The sequence below is a fragment of the Centropristis striata genome, chromosome 11, assembly GCF_030273125.1.
Source record: "Centropristis striata isolate RG_2023a ecotype Rhode Island chromosome 11, C.striata_1.0, whole genome shotgun sequence".
NCBI lineage: Eukaryota > Metazoa > Chordata > Actinopteri > Perciformes > Serranidae > Centropristis > Centropristis striata.
In genome coordinates, this window is record NC_081527.1 from 32,488,160 (window position 1) to 32,511,782 (window position 23,623).

General features: G+C 40.3%; 1 protein-coding gene across 1 annotated transcript in view; it reads left to right on the forward strand.

Moving 5' to 3' along the window:
* LOC131980080 (microtubule cross-linking factor 1) overlaps positions 1 to 23,623 on the forward strand; it is an 88,947-nt gene that overhangs the window by 62,056 nt on the left and 3,268 nt on the right. Inside the window, exons 9-13 of the mRNA XM_059344238.1 lie at positions 2,523 to 2,690; positions 8,687 to 8,959; positions 13,548 to 13,886; positions 15,098 to 15,174; positions 15,688 to 17,257. Of these exons, the coding sequence (XP_059200221.1) occupies positions 2,523 to 2,690; positions 8,687 to 8,959; positions 13,548 to 13,886; positions 15,098 to 15,174; positions 15,688 to 17,257 (2,427 nt within the window). The remainder of the gene's footprint in view (positions 1 to 2,522; positions 2,691 to 8,686; positions 8,960 to 13,547; positions 13,887 to 15,097; positions 15,175 to 15,687; positions 17,258 to 23,623) is intronic.

Sequence of the window (23,623 nt, forward strand, 5' to 3'; positions counted from 1 at the left end):
GGACCTCGATGCATTAGCATATATGTAAAACTATTAATGCTTAAACAAGGACTTGCCGATGATAAATCTGGACTAAAACAACACTTTCAACAGCTGAATTTATCTGGGACTGCTAACACATGTTGGTGTCTTCCCAAATAAAATAAAAACATGTGAATTATTGTATTATAAATACTCTTTCGTCATTGCAACTTGGCCCAGCTCCCAATGGCTGATCCTAAAGGGGATGAATGCAGAGGATGAATTTCCCCATGTAGAAAGATAAAGAATAACATAAAACCTATGCATGGAGTTGATGTTATGTTCATGTGATTAGAGTTTCCTCTAATGGTGTTAGAGAAACAAGACAATCCCTATAAAAATTTGCTCAATCTCAAATTAACAAAGAATGGATGCAGCCGCTGATAGCAGCATGAATTGCGCTTGCAACCAATATCTGTCCCGTCTCAAGGTCCGATTTACAAAACATTCTGCCCTAATGATATTGCAGCACAAACACAGCCATGAAGTGCAATTTTACCTTTTTTTACTTTTGGATCTACCAAAGTAGCAAAGTGTTAATGTTGCCCTTATGCTAAGAACACAGTAGAACAACAACAGACAGTAAAAGAAAAAATAATTCTTAGACCATGAGCTACAGCTCCTGACCAACAACAAGTGCAGAGGTGATCCTCACAACCATATTTGGGATTTAATATCCCAGTCAGTGGTGCTTAATTACCAAAATTCTTTGAAGACGCTAATAATTTCACTGTAACTGTGTGTGGCTGTTAGCTCTGATGTTGTTTCAATGAAAGTCATTTGCATAAAAAAGTGCCTCATTTTCCACCAAATGTATGCATATGACCTAATTTAAATGTGGCACCAAGATGTTGTTTGCTTGGCAACACATTTAGGGGGGCACTTCACTCACTCTCACTTTGAGAATTACACAGCTTCTTTTTGTGTTGTTTGTGCAGGTTTAGCAGCTGTGCAATCCCTTTATTTATTTACCTCTCCCTGTGTTGCACTGAGTCCAATCATTGGGTCGGATCCATCGAAGTGAGGGCAGTACTAGCATTTTTTGCTGCCTTTTTGATGCTACCACTGAGATACAAAAGTTGGAAAAAATCTTACTAGTAGTCAGACAGGTACTAAGTAGACAGTTTGACCATTTGTGGCGCTAATGAACTATTTTTAAGTTCAGTTCTTCCTCTTTTTTGTAAAATTAAGACTAAATTCCTTTGCTACGGCAAACATGGATGTACACATTCAAAGATTAGGGTTTAAAGTATTTAAAGTATTTTAAAGTATTTAAAGTATTAGAAAAATCTGCTTTGCAAATTATTAATTAAGAAGGAAAACTTTTTAATATGTTTGTTGGACCTCAAGGATACACACTGAATAACACTGATGTAAGCATACCGTACCTGTGACAATTTACAAGAAAACTCCACAACTTTCATTTATGATACGCAAGTTAGCTTGTAAGCTAGCTAGCTAGCTACCAAGCTGCACTTCTGGTTGCAAACTGGTAGCTGGCAGACCTGCTACAACTACAATTAAAAAAAAGAAGCTGGGATGCTGTGGAAAACAAAATAAAGAAAGAATGCAATGATCTGCAGTCTGTAAATACAGTTTTTTCACAGCATCCCAACTTCACTTTGAAATCTGGGTCGTAGTTATTTTCCTTTGACTTCTAAATGAGGATCTGAATGTACTTTCATCTGATTATCCGTTAAATGAAAAAAATGTGTTTCTGAGGCTCACATTTAGATACTGAACAGTAGAAAAAGAAGAAAAACAAAGTCTGTTTTGGTTGTATCTGCCCTTAAGAGAAATTATTCATGGAGGTTCCCCTTTTCCGGGTTTTTCTGGATTGAAGCGCACTGGCCTTTTAGCACCTGAGCTCATATCGTGTTCTAAGCCAAGGCTGGTGAGCCGGCGGCGCTGCACTGATACCTCGAGGTGATGTTTTACTCACAGACTCCTTTGTGCCTCACTGCCTCCTGCTGAGACCTGAAGACTCCCCACAGCAGGAGCACCAGAGGCAAACATCTCTCCACACACCTCTCAGAGCAAGAAAAACATGCTGTTCTCTTCATCGCCTCACACCTCCCAACAACATAATTGGACTAAAATAAATCCAACAGGTTTTTGCTTTTGCAGCTTTAATTACTGCACTACTCCAAGGTTCCTGGGGGATTTATCTTAGTTTCAAGTTAGGATTTTTGAGTGCAATGTTATATTCACACACATCCATGGGTGCATATTTTAGTGCTTTAATATCAGGGGGCAAGGGAGGATAGATGGGAAAGGACAAGGATATGAAAGAAGAAACAGGATGGAGAGGTTCAAGTCAAATTGATTTAAAAAGCACTTAAAAACAGGTCTAAAAGTGCTTTAAAGAGAAAACAAAGGACGGATAAAAAGAAGAATCACAATGAGGACAGAACCTGCTGAACTTGCCATGTTCATGTGTGTTTTGTGTGTTAATTTAACCTCCCCTAAATGATTGCTTTGTCTGAATCCTCTCCGTGCAGTTTGGGGAGAACCGGCAGGTGCTGCAGGCCCTGCGGACGCTGCTGGAGGAGTTTCGGGAGGAGCTGCGGGAGGAGGAGGCGCGGCGGTGCCAACTGCAGCAGTCCTACGCCAATGACAAAGCCGCCTGGGAGGTCAAGTGGGCAGAGATGAAGTGCCAGTTCGCACAGGTACAGATGGCGTCTCAGCGCCCACCTTAAAGGGACAGGACACAATCTGGTGTAGAGAACTAGCGGTGCGTTCAGGACGCAGCGAGGTGACAGTAAACATGTTGCCTTCTCCACGGATGAGACACACTCAGGGCAAAGCGGTAACAAGACAACAAAAAATCCTTTTTTTTGTTTTTTTAACTGCCTCTAGTCATGTCTTAATCCATATCACAAGTGATAAACAAATAGACAGAATCCAATTAATGATCACCCCTCAACAATCACATTAAGAGAGAAAGGACAGCTTCCAATAAGACAAGAAAACAATGATGAATCACCTGCCTGGCTCTGTGTTGTGAGAATATTCTGTCACTGAGCAAACTAATTAAATCAGCATTGTTCTTAATTGTTGGATCTGCCTCTAAGCAGTTCTCAGTGAACTTATGACAGCTGTTAAAGCGTTTCTTTTATTCCTAATGGGAGTGTAAATACTTTCAAGAACAGACTATCTGTATCTCAACCTGTTATCACGACATGAAAGATGATGTCAGTTAATTTTTTACGGAGGCTGCTCATTTTGTGTCAATTTGAAATAATTTTTAAATTTGCAATTAGAATAGAGGCCTTCAAAATTACATTTTTTCTTCATTTATCCTGAAATGTTAAACAGTATTTGCAACATTATGAGACACTTCAAACAGGAAAGAGCTGCATAAGAGAGAGATGAGTAGATCAGATTATATGTTTTGCATATTAGAGTGTTGTTTTGCAACATTATGGGACACTAAAACTTATCACTGACACCACGAAAATATGTGTTTCAGTACATAGAATTTACTCTGCTGGTATGAAGGGAGGTGAGAGACTCTATTGCGGTCCCACAAATGTCCCGCACTATGAAAGGGGCTCTGTTTGCTTGGTGCCCGAGGATAGTGAGAGTTGATGGACAATGTTTCCCTGAAGTCAAATTTTTTTGTAGTCACCAACCATATTAACTGCCAAGAAGATTCACCAGTGTTTTTGTCGCTGATGTTTATATTTATCCTAACGCAAACTACAATACACTGCAGGGATGCACTACTGCTTCTGTTTTTTATACTTTATTATATATTGCAGCGGTGTTACACAATGACAATTTAAAGAAAAAAAAGATGAAAAATGACTAAAACTACCGTTTAACCCATTGAAAACCATAAAAATCACAGGGGCTCTGAGATGATGAGTAACAGTTGTGGAAAAAGTTTTCAGATCTCTAACCTTAAGTAAAAGTACTAACACCACACTGTGAAACTACTCCACTACAAGTAAAAGTCCTGCATTCAAAAATTACGGAAGTAAAAGTAAAAAAGTATCGGCAACAAAATGAACTTAAAGTATCAAAAGTAAAAGTACTCGTTATGCAGAATGGACCCACTCAGATTGTTTTATATATTCTAAATGTATTATTAGATTATTTGTATTGATGCATTTATGTGAGCAGCATTTTAATTTTGTAAAGATAGGGCTCATTTGAACTACTTAATATACTGTTATGAGGTTTCATTGAAAAAAAAAAGAATCACTTTAAATTGATCATGTTTTTATGTTAAATCTCGACCGGAAAAGTAACGAAAGCTGTCAGCTAAATGTAGTAGAGTGAAATGGAAATACTCAAGTAAGGTGCAAATGCCTCAAAATTATCGAAACGCTCCACAGCTATTTATAATATTGTGCAACAGGGTTTAATTACTTTGTATAAAATAATCTAATGTATTTCTTCAGCAGTATACTGAAAGCAGAGGAACATTTTAATAATCTAGTTATTTTATTGTGATCTCAGTTTTCAACAGCAAATTTTCCTCATATGGTGCAGCCCTTTGGTGCTCTCTTTCCTTCAACAGAGTCTGTTATATTGCTACTTTCATAAGTAAAAGATTTGACCGCTTCTTCCACCACAGCTGGACAATATCAGTTGTTAAACGCTCAGTTTCCAAAAGGCCCAAGGCTGAGAAAATACTGTTTGGATTGTGTTTGAATTTCATAGTAGAAGAAAAGATCAGTGGCATGTTTGCAGTGAGAGAAACTGCATTTGGAGGAGAGGAACAACAGTGTGCCACAGAGGGACGCTGAATCGATGATGTTTCTGTTGGAGCCTCATTGTCTGCTGCGTCTGATTTCATCTCAAGATTTTCTTCCCCCTTTGAGAGGAAGAGCTCGATCAGAGCAGGTGGCCGACAATGTGGACAATAAAACAAAAGCTAAAATCAGTTTGAGGTTATTGAACGAGTTGTTTGTTGACCACAGTTTTGGGAGATAGAATTTGAAACCAACAGAGTCTTTCCACAGCCATATCTGATAAAAAGTAAACTGCAGCTTTGGGAAACCAATTAAGCAGTTTGATTTATAGGAAGAAGATTATCTTTTTGACTCTTAATCTGAACAGCTTTTACATGGTTCATATCCTTCCACAGAGCGGAGGTCGCTGAGTGCCTCATTCACTTAGTTTCCTCTGATAACAGAGTGTTGAGTTCTTTTCTCTTGCTCCACTGTGCTTCATCCTGATTAAGACTTCAGAAATATGCCCCCAAACTGCTGTTTTTTTATTCATGATTATTACACAGCCCAGCAGAGCAGAGAAGAAGTGGAAGCTACCCCTCACCTGTGTATTTATATGTGAGTGTGAGATTATTTTTGGAGATATTAATATCAGGCTGGCTCGTGTTTCTGACTCTGATTTGTTCTCTGGCACCGTGTCAAGCCTCCTCAATTAACTGCCTATATTTGTAATGTCCAACATCCTGGCTCTGAGCATTCAGTCAGCAGCTATTACTGTACACACAGCTCCAATATAAAACTGTACAAGACAAACATTTGTGAATGGGAGTTATGTAAGCTGCTGTTTCAAGGCAGCCTTGACTTGTTCTTCACACGGCCCCAGCACTGCAGACTCTGGTTTGTACCATTATGTTGAGAAATCAAAGCCCGTCTGAAGATTACAGAGCTCTGTTCTTCCAGAGCTGCTTCCCTCTGTCGCTCTGCGGCTTTGAAGATTTCTGCAGTACATCTGAATCCTCGGTTCATGTCCTTCCACCAGCGAGTGGTTTGAAATATAAATTTGGGAGGGCAGACCTCGCTCAAGTTACTCTGTCTTTCTGTCGGCTCCAAAACAACTACCGCTACTTTGTTTAACTTCTCCTAATCTCATTCGGTTTCTTTGTAAGAAATAATAAAAGGAGCAATGTTATTTACTGTGCTGCTAGAGAACAGGACGATTACCTCTTAACAGGTGTCGGTAAGTCTAGGGTTAAGGGTTAACTCATTTTGCTAGGTTACTGTACAGGCTTGCCCATAAAGTTGTATTAATTCCTCTGTTAATTGTGGTTTAATTTACATTGTGATATGTTTGAAAGAGATTTTGAGAAGACCTACAATTTATCTGTCAAGAATAAATTACATTGTCACAAGCATTTCATGGAAAGAAGTAAAAAAATATATTATTCCAACTTTATGGGTGACCGTGTAGGTTTAATCGCGTAGTTAAGTTAATTTTTTGTTTAATAAACAGCTTTGAATGCTACAGTTGCGTTTTGTTAGCTTATTCCAAAAAGATTCCAATTCAGCCACACGACACTGAAGCAAGACATAAGGAACCGTGCTGACCAATCCTAGTATCGCAGGGTGTGACTTGTTCAGAACTGCAGTGGGATCCATAATAACGCCTGCTTGGAGCTTTATCAAGAATTGCTCATTCAAAGAACTTCAAGCATGACATGTGCCTTTTCTTTTCACGTGAGTTCAACATTTCTGTTCACTCTATGTGACAGTCTGGCCTTTCCCACCGTTTCACCTCATTTCAAGAAATCAAAATATTCCCCGGCCAATCAAGGACCATGCAATAGATGACAATATCTGCATTGTAAATGATGATGTAACATGCAGGCTGCTGCTCACCAAACAGTGATACCTGCTCCCAGAGGAACCAGTAGGTGGTTTATTTGCAACTAGGACTCTCATGAAAAATTACAATACAGACTTATTGTTTGATATATGGACATAACCACGATCATTTTGGCTGACCTTGATATTGCCTGCTGTGTTTAAATTCAACATGATGTTTGACAAACAGCACAGTTCACCAACTATTACAAGAGAGTGGAACAGAAATTTAAAAAAAAATACAAGACATTCTACTATAATTTCTGGTTTGTTGTTTTATCTATTGAGGATATTTTAATTTTTTTATTCACATTAATGTGTGAAATCTCTTAAGTTCAACCTCAGTTGACCAAAGTGCTGTAAAGTTATTAAAATAGAATAAATCACACACAAATATGTATAAATAAAAACAATAAAACAATAAAATACTAAAAACAGTAAAACAATAAAATAGTAATAAAAACTCAATCCAAAACAGAGTCAGAGATAAAAAAGACAAATAAAAGGGTAAAAAAAAAGTAAAAAGAAAGCCAAGGATTCTTGCCTAGCTGGGACTGAACGCCAAGGAGAATAAATAGGTTTTTAATAATGTTTTAAAGTGCTCAACAGACTGTGCAGCTCTGACCTGGAGAGGTAGGCTGTTCCACAGCTTTGGGGCCGCCACAGAGAAGGCTCTGTCCCCACGAGTACAGAGTCTGGACTGCGGTACGACCAGGAGCATTATCATTACATTATCATTTATTGCAATGCTTTATTGGACAATATATCGCCTAAAAAAACAGTAATAGTGACAGGCCTCTTAGCAGCAGACTCGACAAAAAGTCGAAATTACAAACCTGTCTGTTGTTTCAGCACCACGGACAGCTGCATGGATTTATAAACCCGCAACCGGGTATGCTGATATTTCCTAGCCGCGGTCGGGTCATAGATTCTAACCTCAGTCAGATAAAGGATCAGTTATTCAGGGAGTCTAGACTAACACGATCAACTAAACAAACTCTTTGGAGAGGGGGGAGGCAGCTGATGCATTTTGGTCATTTTTCTGACAAGGTGCTGCCATCCCTCCTCAGCTGGCCCACTGGTTGCAGAAAAAGTTGCGGCAAGTTAAAATATGCTAGATGACCTTGCATTGCCACTCCTGCTGCAGCGCTGGATTAGTCTCATTAAAATGAATGGGAGGCTGCGTTTCTTTCACACAGGGCAGAAGTAGGTCTGAATGCAGGCTTAGTGTTACCATTTGTTCCCTTTAAGTCTGTAAAATAAACAGCACCACTTCATCATTAGCTTCTCCATCAACTGTGTTAGTTCGAGAAGGTCGACACAATAATTAGATACATGTTTTCTGTCATTACTTTAATCTGCTTTGACACTGATTTATTATTTTGTATCGCTGCAAGCACTTGATTTATTCTGTTTTCATTTTTTTGTTCTATTGAACTTAAAGGCCAAAAAACAGACTTCAGGATCAAAAAGTAAAGATCAAAAGAGCTTAAAGATTGTTTGTCAGTATGACAGGTACAATATCTCAGACATTACTGTTGGATTTGTACAAAATTTTGAGAAATGATGCAACTCACCACATCAAAGGCATGTTGATCCATAAGCGGGGGCAAATAAAATCAGGTCAAAACAAGTTTAGTAGAGGCTTTATCGTCTTTGGGAAATGTTCAACAGCATAGGTTCCCCTTAAAAAACTTCTTTTATCACTTACCTGCAGTATTATGCAGATAGTTTTGGTTTTATTTATGCAGGAGAAAATTTCAGCTCCACAACGATGGAATTAAGAAAAAAATGCATTAAAAGATTTAACAGCAGCATCCTTCTCCAGAAACGGTGTCCTAGAAACTGTGTATAATGACCAAATCTTACCACAGAGGAACTATTCCTGCCAATGAAATAATTCAAATAAAAACTGTAATTTGGGTGAATCACCATCCTTTGTGTAGTGGAACAATGTTCATTAATTGTGGTATTTCTGAATAGCACTCCCTCTTCTGTGTCTTCTTTATGTCTTCAAAAAATGAACAGAATTAATCATTTATATTTAAATTAATACTTGAGAAATCAACCTAACATCACTGTGTTTTTGCCCCTTTGACCAGCTGGAGGAGGAGGCACGAGGAAACGTGCGTGGCGAAGCTCAGGGAGGCGAAGGGGAGTTGGCGGAGGACCCCGAGTGGGCCCTGAAGCTGGAGCGCGAGGAGCACCAGCGTCTGCTGGCTGACAGCCACAGCACCTCCCTGGACCTCCGCTGGAAGCTGCAGCACGGAGAGAAGAGGTGGAGCCGCGAGAGGGTCGAGCTGCTGGAGCACTTCGACCGGGAGCGGCAGGAGTGGGACGGCAGCATGAGGGAGCTCCACCGCAAGATGGAGAGGGTGAGAGACGGGAGGAGGAGAAGGAGGAGGAGGAAAGGGTTAAAGGAGAAAGGAATGAGAGACAGAGGTTAACAGGGGAAAAAAGAAAGAATGAGAGGATCAAAGTCAAGTCAGGCTCACTCAGTAAAGGCTTGATTGGTCAGTCAAAGAAAATTAATTTACAGTTTTTTACAAAACAGTTTCACCACAGGGTCCATTTAATTCCTGTTCTGGAGTCTTTGATCATATCTTCCTCAGCAGATGGAGTTGGTCAAGTTGTTGAATAGTTGTTGAATAGTTGTAAATGTTAAATTTTCCATTTTTAAGGCTTTTGAATACTTATTTTACATATTGGCTTAGCCTCGGCAGGTGAACTCTGACATCTTTCAGAGGTTGTAGCAGGTTTAGCTTTAGCGCTACAGGTCTTGGTGTCTGAATGTGGTATTCTGGAGGGATTTTTGATGATTTTTATCAGTTCTCGTGTGGTAAAAAAAAAGGTAAATTTTAGTACCAAATGTGTGTTACAAATGGTATTCACTGAAAAATGACTGCAACAGCTTATGTGAAATATAAGCATTACTTACTTCATATGCTTCAGTCACAATGTTTAAATGTCAATGTCAAACCTCAAGGTTTGTTTAGTAGCAATAATGAAGCTTTTAGTCGGATCACACATCTGTTTCAAAGGGCAAAAATGAACTTCTTTTTAAAGTAAAAGCATTTCTTCATGGTCCTCATTGTGTCTAAAACCTAAAGATTTTACAATCAAATACAAGATAGAAAAGCAGCCTTTAAAAAGCTGAAAGCTTGTTTTGCTCTATAAGGCTAACAGAAAATTATTTATGGATTATAAATCACTTTTTTTGACAACTGTCTAATCGTTTCAGCCCTACATTCGCAGAATTTCTGTGTTTAACATAATTTATCATGTATATTTTTTGCATTGTCGATGAGACAAAACAAGTGATTAAAAGACATGACTTTATGTTGTTTAATGACTTTGTAATGAGCTTTCTCGCCACTTTTTTCACATTTTACTGACATTTTTTCACAAAAACTATTTTCACATTTTGTTGACGAGTGAGGAATAGAAAGATATACAAAAAACAGATGATTGAAACTAGAAACTGGAAACACACCAGAAATGTGTGTGTGTGTGTGTGTGTGTGTGTGTCTGTGTGTGTCTGTGTGTGTGTGTGTGTGTGTGTGTGTGTGTCTGTCTGTGTGTGTGTCTGTCTGTGTGTCTGTGTGTCTGTGTGTCTGTGTGTGTGTGTGTGTCTGTGTGTCTGTGTGTGTGTGTGTGTGTGTGTGTCTGTGTGTGTGTGTGTGTGTGTGTCTGTGTGTCTGTGTCTGTGTCTGTGTGTGTCTGTGTGTCTGTGTCTGTGTCTGTGTGTGTGTGTGTGTGTGTGTGTGTGTGTGTGTGTGTGTGTGTGTGTGTGGAGTGAGACAACGAAGAAAAGTGACAAAGCACCCGAGGCAATTATCTCCTCTGTTGTTTGAGACTTTAGAATAGTCAAGGCTCGGTACAACAAATACTCAGGATTCCTGAATAATTGATGTCCTTTGTGAGATTTAATTAGAAGAACTGCGGCTTCTCACCTCGCCCGTGTGTGATGTTGGGAGCAGGATATAGGAGCGTGAGCTGGTTAATATGATATGAGTGTGAGGGTATTAACATATAAAGCAGAGGCTGGAATAATAAGAACAGCAACAACAAAGAAGAAACTGCTGATGCACCGCTGAATGTAGAGACACGGATCGGGAAGCGGAGATGCATTATTCAGCATCGATATAAAGCGCAGGTCACCAGCTGAACCGCTCAGACCTGCAGGGTGAAAGTAAACGAGTGTTGTGGCTGTTCCCCTTTAACCTCGAGCCAGAAGCAAAACACTTGACCTCGAGTGCTGCACGTGGATTCTGCAGCAGCTTGGCAGTCGAAGAATAACGTTTTTTTAAAGGAAAGCAAGGTGTTCATTAGCCTGGGTATACCCATACTGCCTTGCGCGCTCAAATTTAATTTCGAACCTCCATCCAGTCTGGCAACCAGAGCAGTTTCTTAGCCCTGTTTTAGGGATCCAATCACAGAACGGGGAGGGACGGCAAGACGATGACGTGTACTACTCGGCACTTGGAAGCTTGTGGTTTTCTTACGGATCCAACATGGCTGCTGCAGACGCGAAACTCTCTTTAGCTGTAGATGGTGTTTTAAATAGTTTAGAGCGAAAGTCGCCTCTGGGCGGCTCCGCTGTCCCCCGGCTCGTAGCGAGATCACCGGTAGCGGGACTATTAGCCGCTAGCGGCGCTAATCTCCGGCGCTACCGTAACGCCGGTGATCTCGCTACGAGCCGGGGGACAGCGGAGCCCCCAGAGACCCGCAGCAGCTTGTTTATTGCCCATAAAATCAGTGGATGTGTGTGGCTGAATGACATGAGGGGGAATAAAGCGTGAAAATAAATAATCTTGCAGAAAGCGAGAACTGGAGAAGCAACGCAGCAAACAACACTCTCTCACAGACACACACACAACAAACATCCATTTCTGTTGCTCTACTACGTCATCTGGTATAACTGAGCTGATTGGCTAAGAGCTACCTACAGACGCTTATGATAGACATTCTAAGCGCCCAATAAACGGCTCTGGAGGATCGTAAACCACGCCTCCTCTACGGAGAAATGAACGGCTGGTTCCCAGACTACATCTCATTTGAGATTAGTCTGGTGTTAGCCAGGCTAGGTGTTCATATGACTGCTGTAACAATCTATATACTGGCCTCCAAAAAAACATTTGAAACATTTGATCTCTGTTGGATTTTAAAGTTCAAGAGTAAATGTATCTGTTTGTACTTGTGAATGTGTGTAGGTGTCTTAATATTTTCAACATTTTAATGTATTTATTCTGTGTTTTCTTGTGATTATTGTTGTTTTCTGTAACTTTTAAAGCAGGCCTCGCTTCTAAAAGAGATAATTAATCTCAACAGGACTGACCTGCTTCAATGTGGGTTAAATAAAAACAAAAAATTAGAATGCTGCCGCTAGGGTTTTGAAATAAACTAAAATGAGAGATCATATAACTCCTGTTTAATGCAACATGCATTTTTTCTCCTAGTTTTTAAGACACTAAATGACTATTTAGGCGATGGCTATCGTTTTATGATCCTCCAGGAGCCCTAACATCCTCCACAGCTGCTCCTTTAACTTAACTGTTCCCAAGGTCACTACAAAAACCTTTTTGGGATGCTACTTTTAGCCACTATGCCCAAAAAATATGGAGCACTCTGCCTTTAAAATTTGGAATTGCTGACTCACTGGACAGTTTTAAACAAAACTCAAAATTTGTCTTCTTAATTTAGCTTATGCTTTTATTTTTTATGATTATCTTATTTTTAGATAATAGTCTCTATTTCTTTCTCCATTCCTCCTTGTGTATCTGTACAGTTTAAGACATATATATATAAATGCAAGAATAATTCACATTCTCACAATCATTATACGGAAAGTGGTTTATTCCAACTTTATGAGCGACTATTTATATGCTTACATATATTGAGTCAGCTAAAACTTAAACATAATGTATTACGATTGAAAGAGAATGAAAAGTAGTTAGCAAGTGAGCCGAAGTCAGCTAAAACTAATGTTTAAATACTTAAAAAGTAGCTAAAATAATTGATATACAAATAGTTACCTAACTAAAAGTAATGTATAAATGTCTGAAAGAGCAAACTAAAAGCTGTTGAAATAGCTAAACATCTAGCTTCTGCGAGTAGTAGTACAAATAAAAGCCTAACCAAGCAAACCTAAACACTGACAGTTTAACTGTAAAAATTGTAAGAAAAAATACTGTTAATAGTGTTGATTATTATCCAGTTAACCCTCTATGGTACGCATTATGATGGAGTTAGGAAAAAAATGTTTGGAGTGTTTTTTGGTCTTAAAATAGACTTAATAAACGTTGTACCATAACGGTGCACAAGTATAAAAGAGAGTTTTTAAAATTAATTTCAACATCATTTATTTAATTAACAACAAGCTTCGACAGGGTACAATACACAACATTTTAAATTTAAAAACATTATAAAATTAACATTTTTAACCGGTTTCTTATCTGAATGTTGCCTGTAGATGAATGTCTTGAACAGTCTAAGTGTATGAAACTATCAAAAATGAAGGTTTATTCATCCATCAGTAGCTTTTCCAGATGGAAAAGGGCCAGGAAATTACGTTTTGAGTGATTTTTTTTGTCGCAAAATAGGATTTCAATATGGCCTCCTGGAGGTCATGTGACAAATTAAAGCATTACAATTGGTTCCCTATACTCTTCCCTCTTTTTTAAAGTGTTGCATCACTCAAAAACATGCATTGTAGAAATTTGACAGGCCAAAAATGGGTATGTTGTCTCAGGGCAACACCGTACCATAGAGGGTTAATGACGACTTCAGATAAACACATCTCAACCTGATGGGTGGTGCTGATGAAGGGGGACCATTAACAACCTTTTTAGATCTTTTTATGCCTTTAGGTGTAAACTCCAGTCTTGTTCTTTGAAGAGAAAAATACACATGGGAACTTAAGCTGAGGAGTTAATTTTTTCTCATTTCTGTCATTCTCTGCAGATGCAGAGAGAGCTGAACAGCCGGCGAGGAGAAGGCATCGACGTTAAAGACGGCTCAGACCTCAGAGGTGTGTTCTCTCCCCAGGACAGTCCCTGCAACGCCCCCCGGTCCCCGCGATCCCCACGCTCCCCCTGTACGTCCACGCCCATCCCTGCCCCTCCCATGCGCTCCCACTCCGACTCAGAGGCCATGCTGGAGGAGCAGGGCGCCGCCATGAGGCTGAAGGGCCCGACGGAGAACCTGTTCCTGGACGCGCTCTCTCTGGACCCCCTCAGCGGCCTGGAGGTCCCTCCACCCTCCAGACTGGAGAGTGAGAAGAGGTTCCCATGCATGAAGGAGGTAACACATGCATCAGTCAAATCAAGACAAGCCACTTAACTTATGCACATAAAACTAGTTTGTACTGGAAGCAAAGGCCTGGGTCAAAGTTTAAAACATTACTTTAAGCTCTTAAGCCATTATGTAAAGGATGTTTTTCACAATTTTGTGATATTTTTTATGGACAAAATGGTAAATTAATTATTTGAGAACAGATAAGACAATTTCATTATGCAGCCTGAGTACAAACCACTCAGTAAAATGATGCTCAAATGGCTTATCATTTGTTTTGATTTTGTTTCATCATCGTTCTTCTTAATAGAAAGTTTCCCTGTTTTCAAATGACAGATATTTAATCTTTTTTTACCTGACATTATCATCTGTAAATCATCTTACACTGAAAGCTTTTCTACATGATTTAATGTTATGATCTTGTAGATCTCAGTTTCATTTGTTTTTGGTAGCACCAATGCGTTTATGTTTATTAATGTGTTTAATCATTATCACTCTTTTCTTTGTTTGTTTGTCCATTCGGGTTGGGCGATGTTTAATTGGCATATCACAAAATCCAGTCAAATGTTGCAACAGACATTGTTGTTTGTATACTCTCTTCTATAGTCTTTATAATGATGTATGTTGGATATGAATTAGTTGTTTTATTTGCACTTTGGAGCCTATTCCCCGCCCATACTCACCTACTTAACCAGTCTTTTGTTAGACTTTTCCTCCCTATTAGTGATGGACGAGTCAGGGTTTTTTAAACCCTCCCACTCAACCATTTATGGAAGCCAATCAGCAAAAATATGCATTAATCAACCACCAGAACTGAACCGCAAACCGGCAACTTTATGCAGATTTTTATGCAGATTCCCAAACAAGTTGGGAAAAAAACTATGTAAACCTAAACAGAATGTGTCAAATTCAGAATTCAGAGAGTATATTTACAAAAACAAAAGTTTATCTGTTTTAACATAATATAAAATGTTAATATAAAATAAAATCTAAAATGAATATAAAAATTACATTATCTTTGTACAGTTGTCAATTGAACATGTGTCACAGAAGATTAGCAAATGATTGCATACTGTGTTATTTACATTTTATAGAAACTTTTGGGGGTTGTGAGTCATTATGTTAACATTCATCAGCGGGTCTTAGCCTCAATCTCCATTAGATAGTGACTTAAAAAGTGAAAATATTTAACTTTAACTCTTGTATCTGCTGTGTTTCAGGCCCTGAATGAGCTTTCAGAGAGAGAAGGTGATCCTGAGGACCCAGATGACGAGATGGGCGGTGGGAGTCTGCTCAGGTAAACCTCATAAAAAAAGCTTCAAGTCAAACTGAGTTCAAAGAGACTTTCGACTGTTCTGTAAAAAATAAGTTGCTGCATTTTAATAGATGTCAACAGTAAAAACATCACAGAGAGCTGGTGTGACTGGCTGCAGATTATTCAGCCTCCTGCAGCATTTCTGTTGCTCATACATACACATCGATCCCTGGAGAGATCGGCTGTTGATTCTATTAACTGTTACTTGAAGTGACAGTGAGTTTCTCCCCCTGGAGATTTTTCTGTGAAAGTTTCTGTTATGGCAGTAGTGATGCAGCTCACTGTGCTGTTAAATAATTCAGACAGGTTTTAAAACATTGAAAAGCATTAAGCTGTTTTTTAAAAAACATAAACGCATATTTAGGAGTTGTTTTCTGCAGTGGGAATATAAAGGAGATGAGATCATGGTTGGGTTGGGGTGTTTGTTTGGCTCAAGTGCTCCAGCTGAAGTTGATGTTAATGAACTGTGTGTGTGTATGTGTGTGTTCTGTCCAGAGCCAAGTCCGTGTGCTCCATGAGCGACTTCCAGCGGTTAATGGACAGCTCGCCGTTCCTCCCCGACAAGACTCGCCACGGTGATCTGGGCCAAGACGACGTCACCCCGCCTCTGTCCCCAGACGACCTCAAGTACATTGAGGAGTTCAACAATAAGGGCTGGGTCTTCCCGTCATCCGCCTCTGGCCCCGATCCCGCCCGGGAAGTATGGACGGACAAACCTCCCGAGGCCCGGGGAGGGGAGCTCCTTCTCGAACCATTCCAGCCAGCCTCCTGGTTCCTCACCACCAGCGCCACCCTGACCACCAGCACCCTGAGCAGCCCCGAGCACTGCCACAAGTCCCCACTGAGGGGCAACGGAGCAGGGGCAGGGGGGGTGGGAGTGGAGCACTTTGCTCACATGCTCCACAGCCCCACCAGAACTGGGGCAGCTGAGCGCCCCACTGCCCAAGACCCGGACTTCCTGTACGCCAAAGGGACCAAAGCCAGGGGCGGAGGAGAGGCTGGGGTGGGAGCCAGCGGGTCAGACGAGGTGTTCAGCAGCGGGCGGTGGGCGTGTGGGCTCCTGGAGGGTGCAGGGTTGAGGACTTCTCCAAGTCAGTCTCCTATCTGCCCCACTGTGGGCTACACCTCCTCTCTGGAGCTTCAGCTCGCCAGAAACATGAGTGATGACATGAAGGAGGTGGCCATCTCTGTGAGGAACGCCATCCGTTCACCGCCAGGGCCCGTGGTACGGGACACCGCCTGCCAGACCAACGGGTTCACCACGAGAGGCACTCAGACGACCCAGACCATCAGTGTGGGTCTACAAACAGACCTGTTGAGGAACCTGACCAGCAGCCCCCACCGCTGCCTTACCCCGAAAGGTGGCGGCACGCCTATTTCTTCCCCGTCACGCAGCATGAGGAAGGTCCAGTACTCGCCTGTCGTTCAGAGTAAGTTTGAGCGACCCTGCTGTTCACCAAAGTACGGCTCACCCAAGCTCCAGCGCAAACTGTCCACCTCCAACAAGGCTGAGCTCCCCAACACCAGCCGCGCTCCCACTCCCACCACGCCACAGAAGGGCAACAGCGAGTCGGCGTGGGCTCGCTCCACCACCACCCGCGACAGCCCCGTCCACACCACCATCAACGACGGCCTCTCCAGCCTCTTCAACATCATCGACCACACCCCCGTGGGCTACGAGGCCATGCAAAAGTTCAACAAGTCCCCGAGTCGCTCTCGCCCCACGCCTCCCTCCACCACAGAGCCCAGCCCCGCCCACGTGGCTCTCGCCACAGACCCCAGGAGCGAGTGCTTGCGTATTGCACGCGGCCGCTCGCCCAGCCCCGTGCAGCTGATAGTGGAGACGCAGGGGGACAAAAACCCAGAGGTGGTGAGCATACGGCAGGACCTGTCGGCCCCGCCGGGCTACACGCTGGCTGAAAACACGGCCCGCATCCTTAATAAGAAGCTGCAGGAGCAGAGCTTTAGAGAGGAGAGGAGGCTGCAGGCCGGAGCACAGAGCGGCCACAGCAGAGACAGCAGCAGGCAGGCCGACTCAGACAGAGGACAGTCTGGATGTATGGAGGTAAATATACAGACGCACTGGATCCATCGCTTCATCATTCATTTGATCTGGGGCCCATGTTTTATGACGCAAAAATATTTATGACTTTGCCTTGGATTTTCCTTGTAATGGTTGAAGACAAACTTTAAGGCATCTGTGATTAATCAGAGAAAAAAAAGCTTTATAATATCACTAAAATGTTGCTTTTTTCTCAGATCGAAAGCACTGACTGATGCAATGGTAATGTCAAAATATTTGACCCTCTTCAAAAATACTGAACTTTCCTTCATGGCTGTATGTAGACGCTCTTTAAGGTTTCTTCTTCTTCTTGTACTTTCCTCTTCACTGTAAGGACTTTCCTGTTTTGGGGCTTTTTATTTCTGTGCTGTCACTTTTTTTTACCGAGGCCCGACCGAAACCTGATTTATGTGTCTGATGAGTGGAAAAGTGGAATAAATGATCTCACAGTAATGATCTGAGTGAGATCACACTTGCAAAGTTACACAATGAATCATTATCAGCCACTCTCCTATTAAATGCCCAAACAGAATTTTAAGTGGTTGCAGCTTTTGAAGCATTTTGATTTTCCCTAAAATCAAACCAAGAAAAGTGATAATTTAATGAGATAAAATCAGCGCTCTGACACGTCGGTCGGGTACTCTTCACCACCCATTCACCCGACCTGTTGGAAAAATAAATAACAGACAGAAAAACAACTTTCTTATCATGTTCAAATGATGAAACAGGTTGAAAATGTGTGCACTGGCGCGCCTCTATAGACAGATATTAGAAAAATAGGTCATGCTGTATTAAAGCTGCACATTAAAACAATGTACCTCTTTATATTTGAAACCATAACATGAACAACATAATCCCACACATGGTGATTAATATGTCCACTAACATGAAGGACTGAGCAGCTGCCAGCTGATCTGCAGACAGACAGGGTAAGATTAGAGTCTGATATGTGATTTAGTGGACGACAGTGTTCATTAAGTGATGGTGGTCACAGCTCCAACAGAGCACAGAAATGGATTGTGATGGTTTTTAAGCATGCAATGTGTCAATATCATAATATAGAGTAGTGCAGGGAAAGGGAAATATCACTGAAGATCCCTTTTCAAAATATTAAAAATTTCCACCAGTAAACCTAATGCAATATTGCGATACTTATATGTGTCGTGAAACAGATAATTTACTGGAAAAACGAGTTTACAGTAGTTTTTTCTACTTGTGTGACCAAAAACTTCAAATTATGATTATTTGCAATTCATTTGTGCAATAGTTTAATCTATAAAATGTCAGAAAATAGTGGAAAATGCCATCACAGTCTTGTACAGCTTAATTTTGTTTAATCAAGAATGGAAAGATATTCAGTAATTTAAAACAGACAAGCAGCAAATCATCAAATGTAAAATCTGGAGCCAGCAGTCTTTTTCTGTATTGAATTACTTGGACGGATGAGTAGTTTTTGAAATTTTTATCCACCAATTTTCTGTTAATCAAGTCATTGTTTTAGCTTCAAAGGAAATATAATCAAAGGTTGTCATTGAAAACCAAATCACATTCATATTGAATGTTTTTGTGATAAATAGAAATTCTGAAAATAAACTGTTATAAGATGAACTAACCCAGTGAATTTACAGCTGCAGGGATTATATCAGTCCGTTAATTGTCCAATATACAGTGATACAGTATAAATCCAAGAAAAACAACAAATTCTCACATTTTAGAAGCTGAAATCAGCATCTTTGCTGTAATAAATGACGTGATAAGTCTCAAAATTGTCAATAAATATTTCAGCAATACAGGCCCTGTCTACACTTGTTCCAATATTTTTGAAAACAGATATTTTCCCCATCCATTTTAAAATTATTATAAAATAATTATATTATTGGTTATCTCCAAAACTATCTGACTGTATGTAGGTCAACGAAACTGTCCCAGTTGTTTTTCTCCCAGATCTAAAGTGAATGGGTGTGTGTTTAATGCTTTCTAGGGAAGCCAAGAACAGCTGTGCTTGCATTTAGTTTTTTTCGTGCTGTTATCTCAAGGTGGCGATTTATTTGTAATGTCAAAAAAACAAAATTAATCTTTAGCAGCTTTCATCTGCTAGAAAATAAATGTTTCATGTCTTCAGTGGGTGTGATCCGTTTTCATTTGAGTACACGACATCACCATAAACAAACTACGCCATAGATATGGGGTCACAGTCAACAGATGTCTGTATGAGATGCTGTGGGGGTCACTGTGTAAGAAACTGGATAGTCTTTCTTGCCTCTGCCATTATCATGTTTTTTTCAGTATCAACTATAAAATTAGATTGTTTGCGCTAATAAGACGTAACTGCAGCAAACAAAACTATAAATTAAAGCTGGAGATACTTGCTTTAAACTGCATTAACTGCATTTGCATGGTGGCTCCCTGATGTATCCTGCATCTGTTGGGAGCATTTAAACTTCTTTATTATTAACGCTAAAGACATGAACAGCAAATTTGGGCGCAAAACTTTGACTTAAGGGCTTAGGAATCATGCACGATGGCACCTTTGCTACTTTTCTTATTAACTTACAATATAGTAATCTTTTTCCTGGGGTGTTGTCATATTTTTTGTTCACAACTTGCCAATCTTGGAGTTCTGTACAGTCCAACTTCTCCAGTGTCCTCCAGAAAAAGTAGCACACGGGCAAGTTTGTGAACAATAACTGTTCACAATGCAGCCGGTTGTTTATGCCAGCATGTGGTAAAAAGCAAGAATATCTCCGGCCTTATCTCTAACATTTTTAGTTATCAAGTCTCACCTACAGTCATGAAAGTTATCTAACGGCTGAAAATCTGGTGTGATCCAATGAACCAGACCCTCATTTCGAGTTGTCCATACTTATTTCTGTGATCCCAAGAAAACAAACGTCATTTTCTTGTGGTGAATGTTCTTTTGTTTTCTCAAGAATCAACATAAATCAGCTCATTTTCATTAGAAAACAAGCCTTGTGATGTTGAGATGATGGCATTATAAAAACATTGATGCAAGCACGGCTGTTCTCAGCTTCCGTTATCTTTCTATGTGGTCAGCACAGCCACCTTATTTCTACTGGTAAAGCTCTCTGCCTTTCTTGATATGCCAGAATTTTCAGAATTCCTTTTTGCCCGATTTTACCGATTAACATTTCCCTGCTCTATCTTCCCTCCTCTCCCCTCTCTCCTCCCCTCTGGGCTTTATCTCTCCCTCCTCCTCCTCCCTGTCCGCTGTGCTCTGATCCAGAACCACACTGTCATACTAACAACTCCTTGGGGACTCTAACTCTGCTTGTCTCCGTGATGTAAGTTCCTCTTCCTCATCCTCTTCCTCTACGAACCTTTGGGTGGTGGGTTCACCAGCCACACGGACCTCTCTCACCTCACACCCCGCAGGCCCTTCTCCTCCTCCTCCTCCTCCTCCTCACTCTCTTCATTAGGCCCTTCTCCTCCTCCTCCTCCTCCTCCTCCTCCTCACTCTCTTCATTAATGCATGCTTCACAGGACAGCAGTGACAGTGTGTGAAGCCATCGGAGTGGTGTCAAAAGTTGTGCGACGGCCATGCATCTGTTTCTTCGTGTTAATGCACGCATGCTCACTTTCTTTGTTATAGATCATCTGTTTTTTTAAAGGACCATAATGGTGTTTTATGCATGTTTTAGTCCATTAACCACATAAATCACATCTACTGTTTTCCAGTGTCATACCACACATTATAAAAGTATTACATTTAAATCAAATTTACTGCCAGTATGATATATATTCATTGAGCTGATTTGTTTTGGTGAGGAAAATAATCTGATAAATCTTCTTACTGGAAGCACAACTTCTTAAACTATGTTTACAGGTAGTTGAGGATATCAGCCGTGTCTGAAATCATTAACTCACCTTTCGCTGCTCACAATTCAGGATGGGCTAGAGTTAAAAATAAAATAAAAACATTGCTGAATTTGAAATAAGCCAGCATATGTGAGCCGAACTGACTAGTTCAATTGTGTGTGCACATTTTTTTGCACTGTGGACCTGCAAAGCTTTGACGTCATGAACTGGAAATTTCAACTAAACTCTGACCTCAACAGTGACTGGAACATAGCATAAGTTAGCAGCTAGTGCTAGCTAGCTAGCTTAGTTAGCAAGGTGCAGAATGAACAGTCGACAATTGAAAGCTAAATGAGACATATTAGGTGGCTAAAATGTTACTATTACCTTAATGAACTGAAAAAACACTCAAAGGGTCACAAGGCCCTAAAGCATATTCGGATTAACTGTCTGTTTATTCTAAACGGGTCAGTAATTTACAAATGAACATCTTGAAGAGGACTATTAAGAAGTACAATTAGGGAACGTTTACTGAGGTAATAAATCAAGTGAGAAGTAGGGTGATTTTCTTATAGATCTATTAACAGTCTGACTTATTTTTTGCAACCAGTGGAGTCGCCCCCTGCTGCCCATTATAAAGAATGCAGGTTTTAGGCACTTCCACATTGGCTTCACTTTCCAGACCTGGAGATTGCTTCTTGTTATTACTAGTACTGGTATAATCTTACAACAATAATTGGAGTTTCTTATAATGAAAACTCTTACATGGATTCCTCCATGGGCACTACAACTTGTCATACCACAGAGGAAAAAATGAGACAAAGTTGGGTGGCAATGTAAAATATATGATTTAGATCCTGCTAAACCACCAGTATGGTCCTTTAAAGCAAACTCAGTCTATGTGACTCAAAGAGTCTTCAGGTTGTGTCTTGACTACTGATCAGATCGCCCAACATGTGAACCAGTAAACATGATACAAAGAAGACTTTTTTTATGGATGTTTCACTCACACATTCCTCAGTGCAGGTGATTTTGGGGCCCATACAGCCTCGATTATATAATATCTGGATTATTCTAACACTGTGTTTCAGGTGCTCCTCTTTTTGTCACTCTGTGTGACTGGATAGACTGATGTGATGTTTTCTTGTGATGTTTTGCTTTTTTCACTCTTTTTTTCCATACAGTGTTGACTTCCCTCTTACAGTTCCCCTCCAGCCATTTCCCCCCACACTAACAAGGCCTTTCAAAGATTAACTGAAGAAGACCGCTGCTAACTCTCATCACTTTCTGCACTCTGCCACCTGTTGGGGTTGTGTTTGATGCCTGGTGGATATTAACTGCTTACTCTGGTCCGTTTTGCATGCTTAAAGGGAAAATCCACCATCAAATACTCTTACGCTGTTATACAAATTGTTATCAGCCTGTCAGAGCGTGAGTCACCTCCCTCCCCCTACTTGTAGATAAGTTGATTTCCTGCATTATGCAAAATATCTTTAAAAACAAAAAAAGATGACTGAAGATCTGTTAACTTATAATAACTCCTCTTAATGATGAGTTCAAGTGCTCTGAAGTAGCTTTGAGATATCAGAGTCGGCTGTTAAAAGATATTTCTTAAAGTTGGGAGGAAGACAAACGATATGAAAATGTAGATATTTCTACACGGATGATGTGAATTTAGGACATTACATTTTTGTGTTTAAAATATTGCAGACTATTTCTGGACAAAAAAGTCACTTCAGCATAGAAGAAGTGAGCGTGGTCTCCATGTCTGTGAGGGAAGCTGGTAGGAGAAGTGCCTTCAATCTGCATTCTTTCTGATGGCCAGCAGGGGGCGACTCCACTGCTTGCAAAAATAAATGAAATGACCCTACTACTCACTTAATTTATGACCTCGGTACACAATCTCATAATGAGTTTATTGTCTCAATTGTTTGTTTGAAGTCCTCTTCAATACAGCATGATGTTCATTTTGTAAATTATGGTCCCATTTAGAGTAAAATAGACAATAAAGCAGAGTATTTACTTAAGTACGGTACTTGAGAATTGGTAATGAGATCACAGCAGAAAAAGAAGTGTCAGCAAGTATTAGTTCTTTTAAAATGTTCTGTTATTGTTCTGACATTTGTTCAGAGTCTGCAGTGCAAGCAATCTCTTGTTCTCTGTTTATAAAAACCTGACATTTAAAAGAAACTTTTTTTTAAAGAGATGTTTTTAAGGCATTTTCTGCTTTATTTTTGATAAGATTAAACAGAAAGGGGAGATATGGGGCCCTGGGCTAGACTTGAGCCACTGCAGTAAAGACTCAGACCCCTTAGAGGTACTAGTCAACAAGGGAGAGACTCATGGACAATGCTCCCTTATGAAAAGAAGGGAAAAAAACACCAAAACTAACGTAATATCCCAATGTTTTAACAAAAGCACAATATTTTAGCTGCAAAGTCTACAAGTATTCATGGTGACAAAAAAAAACCATGTCCATAGATGCAGCCACATTATGTTTTAACTGTGTCAAAGTGTTTTACGGTGGATTTCTCCTTTAAGGTCGAAGCATCG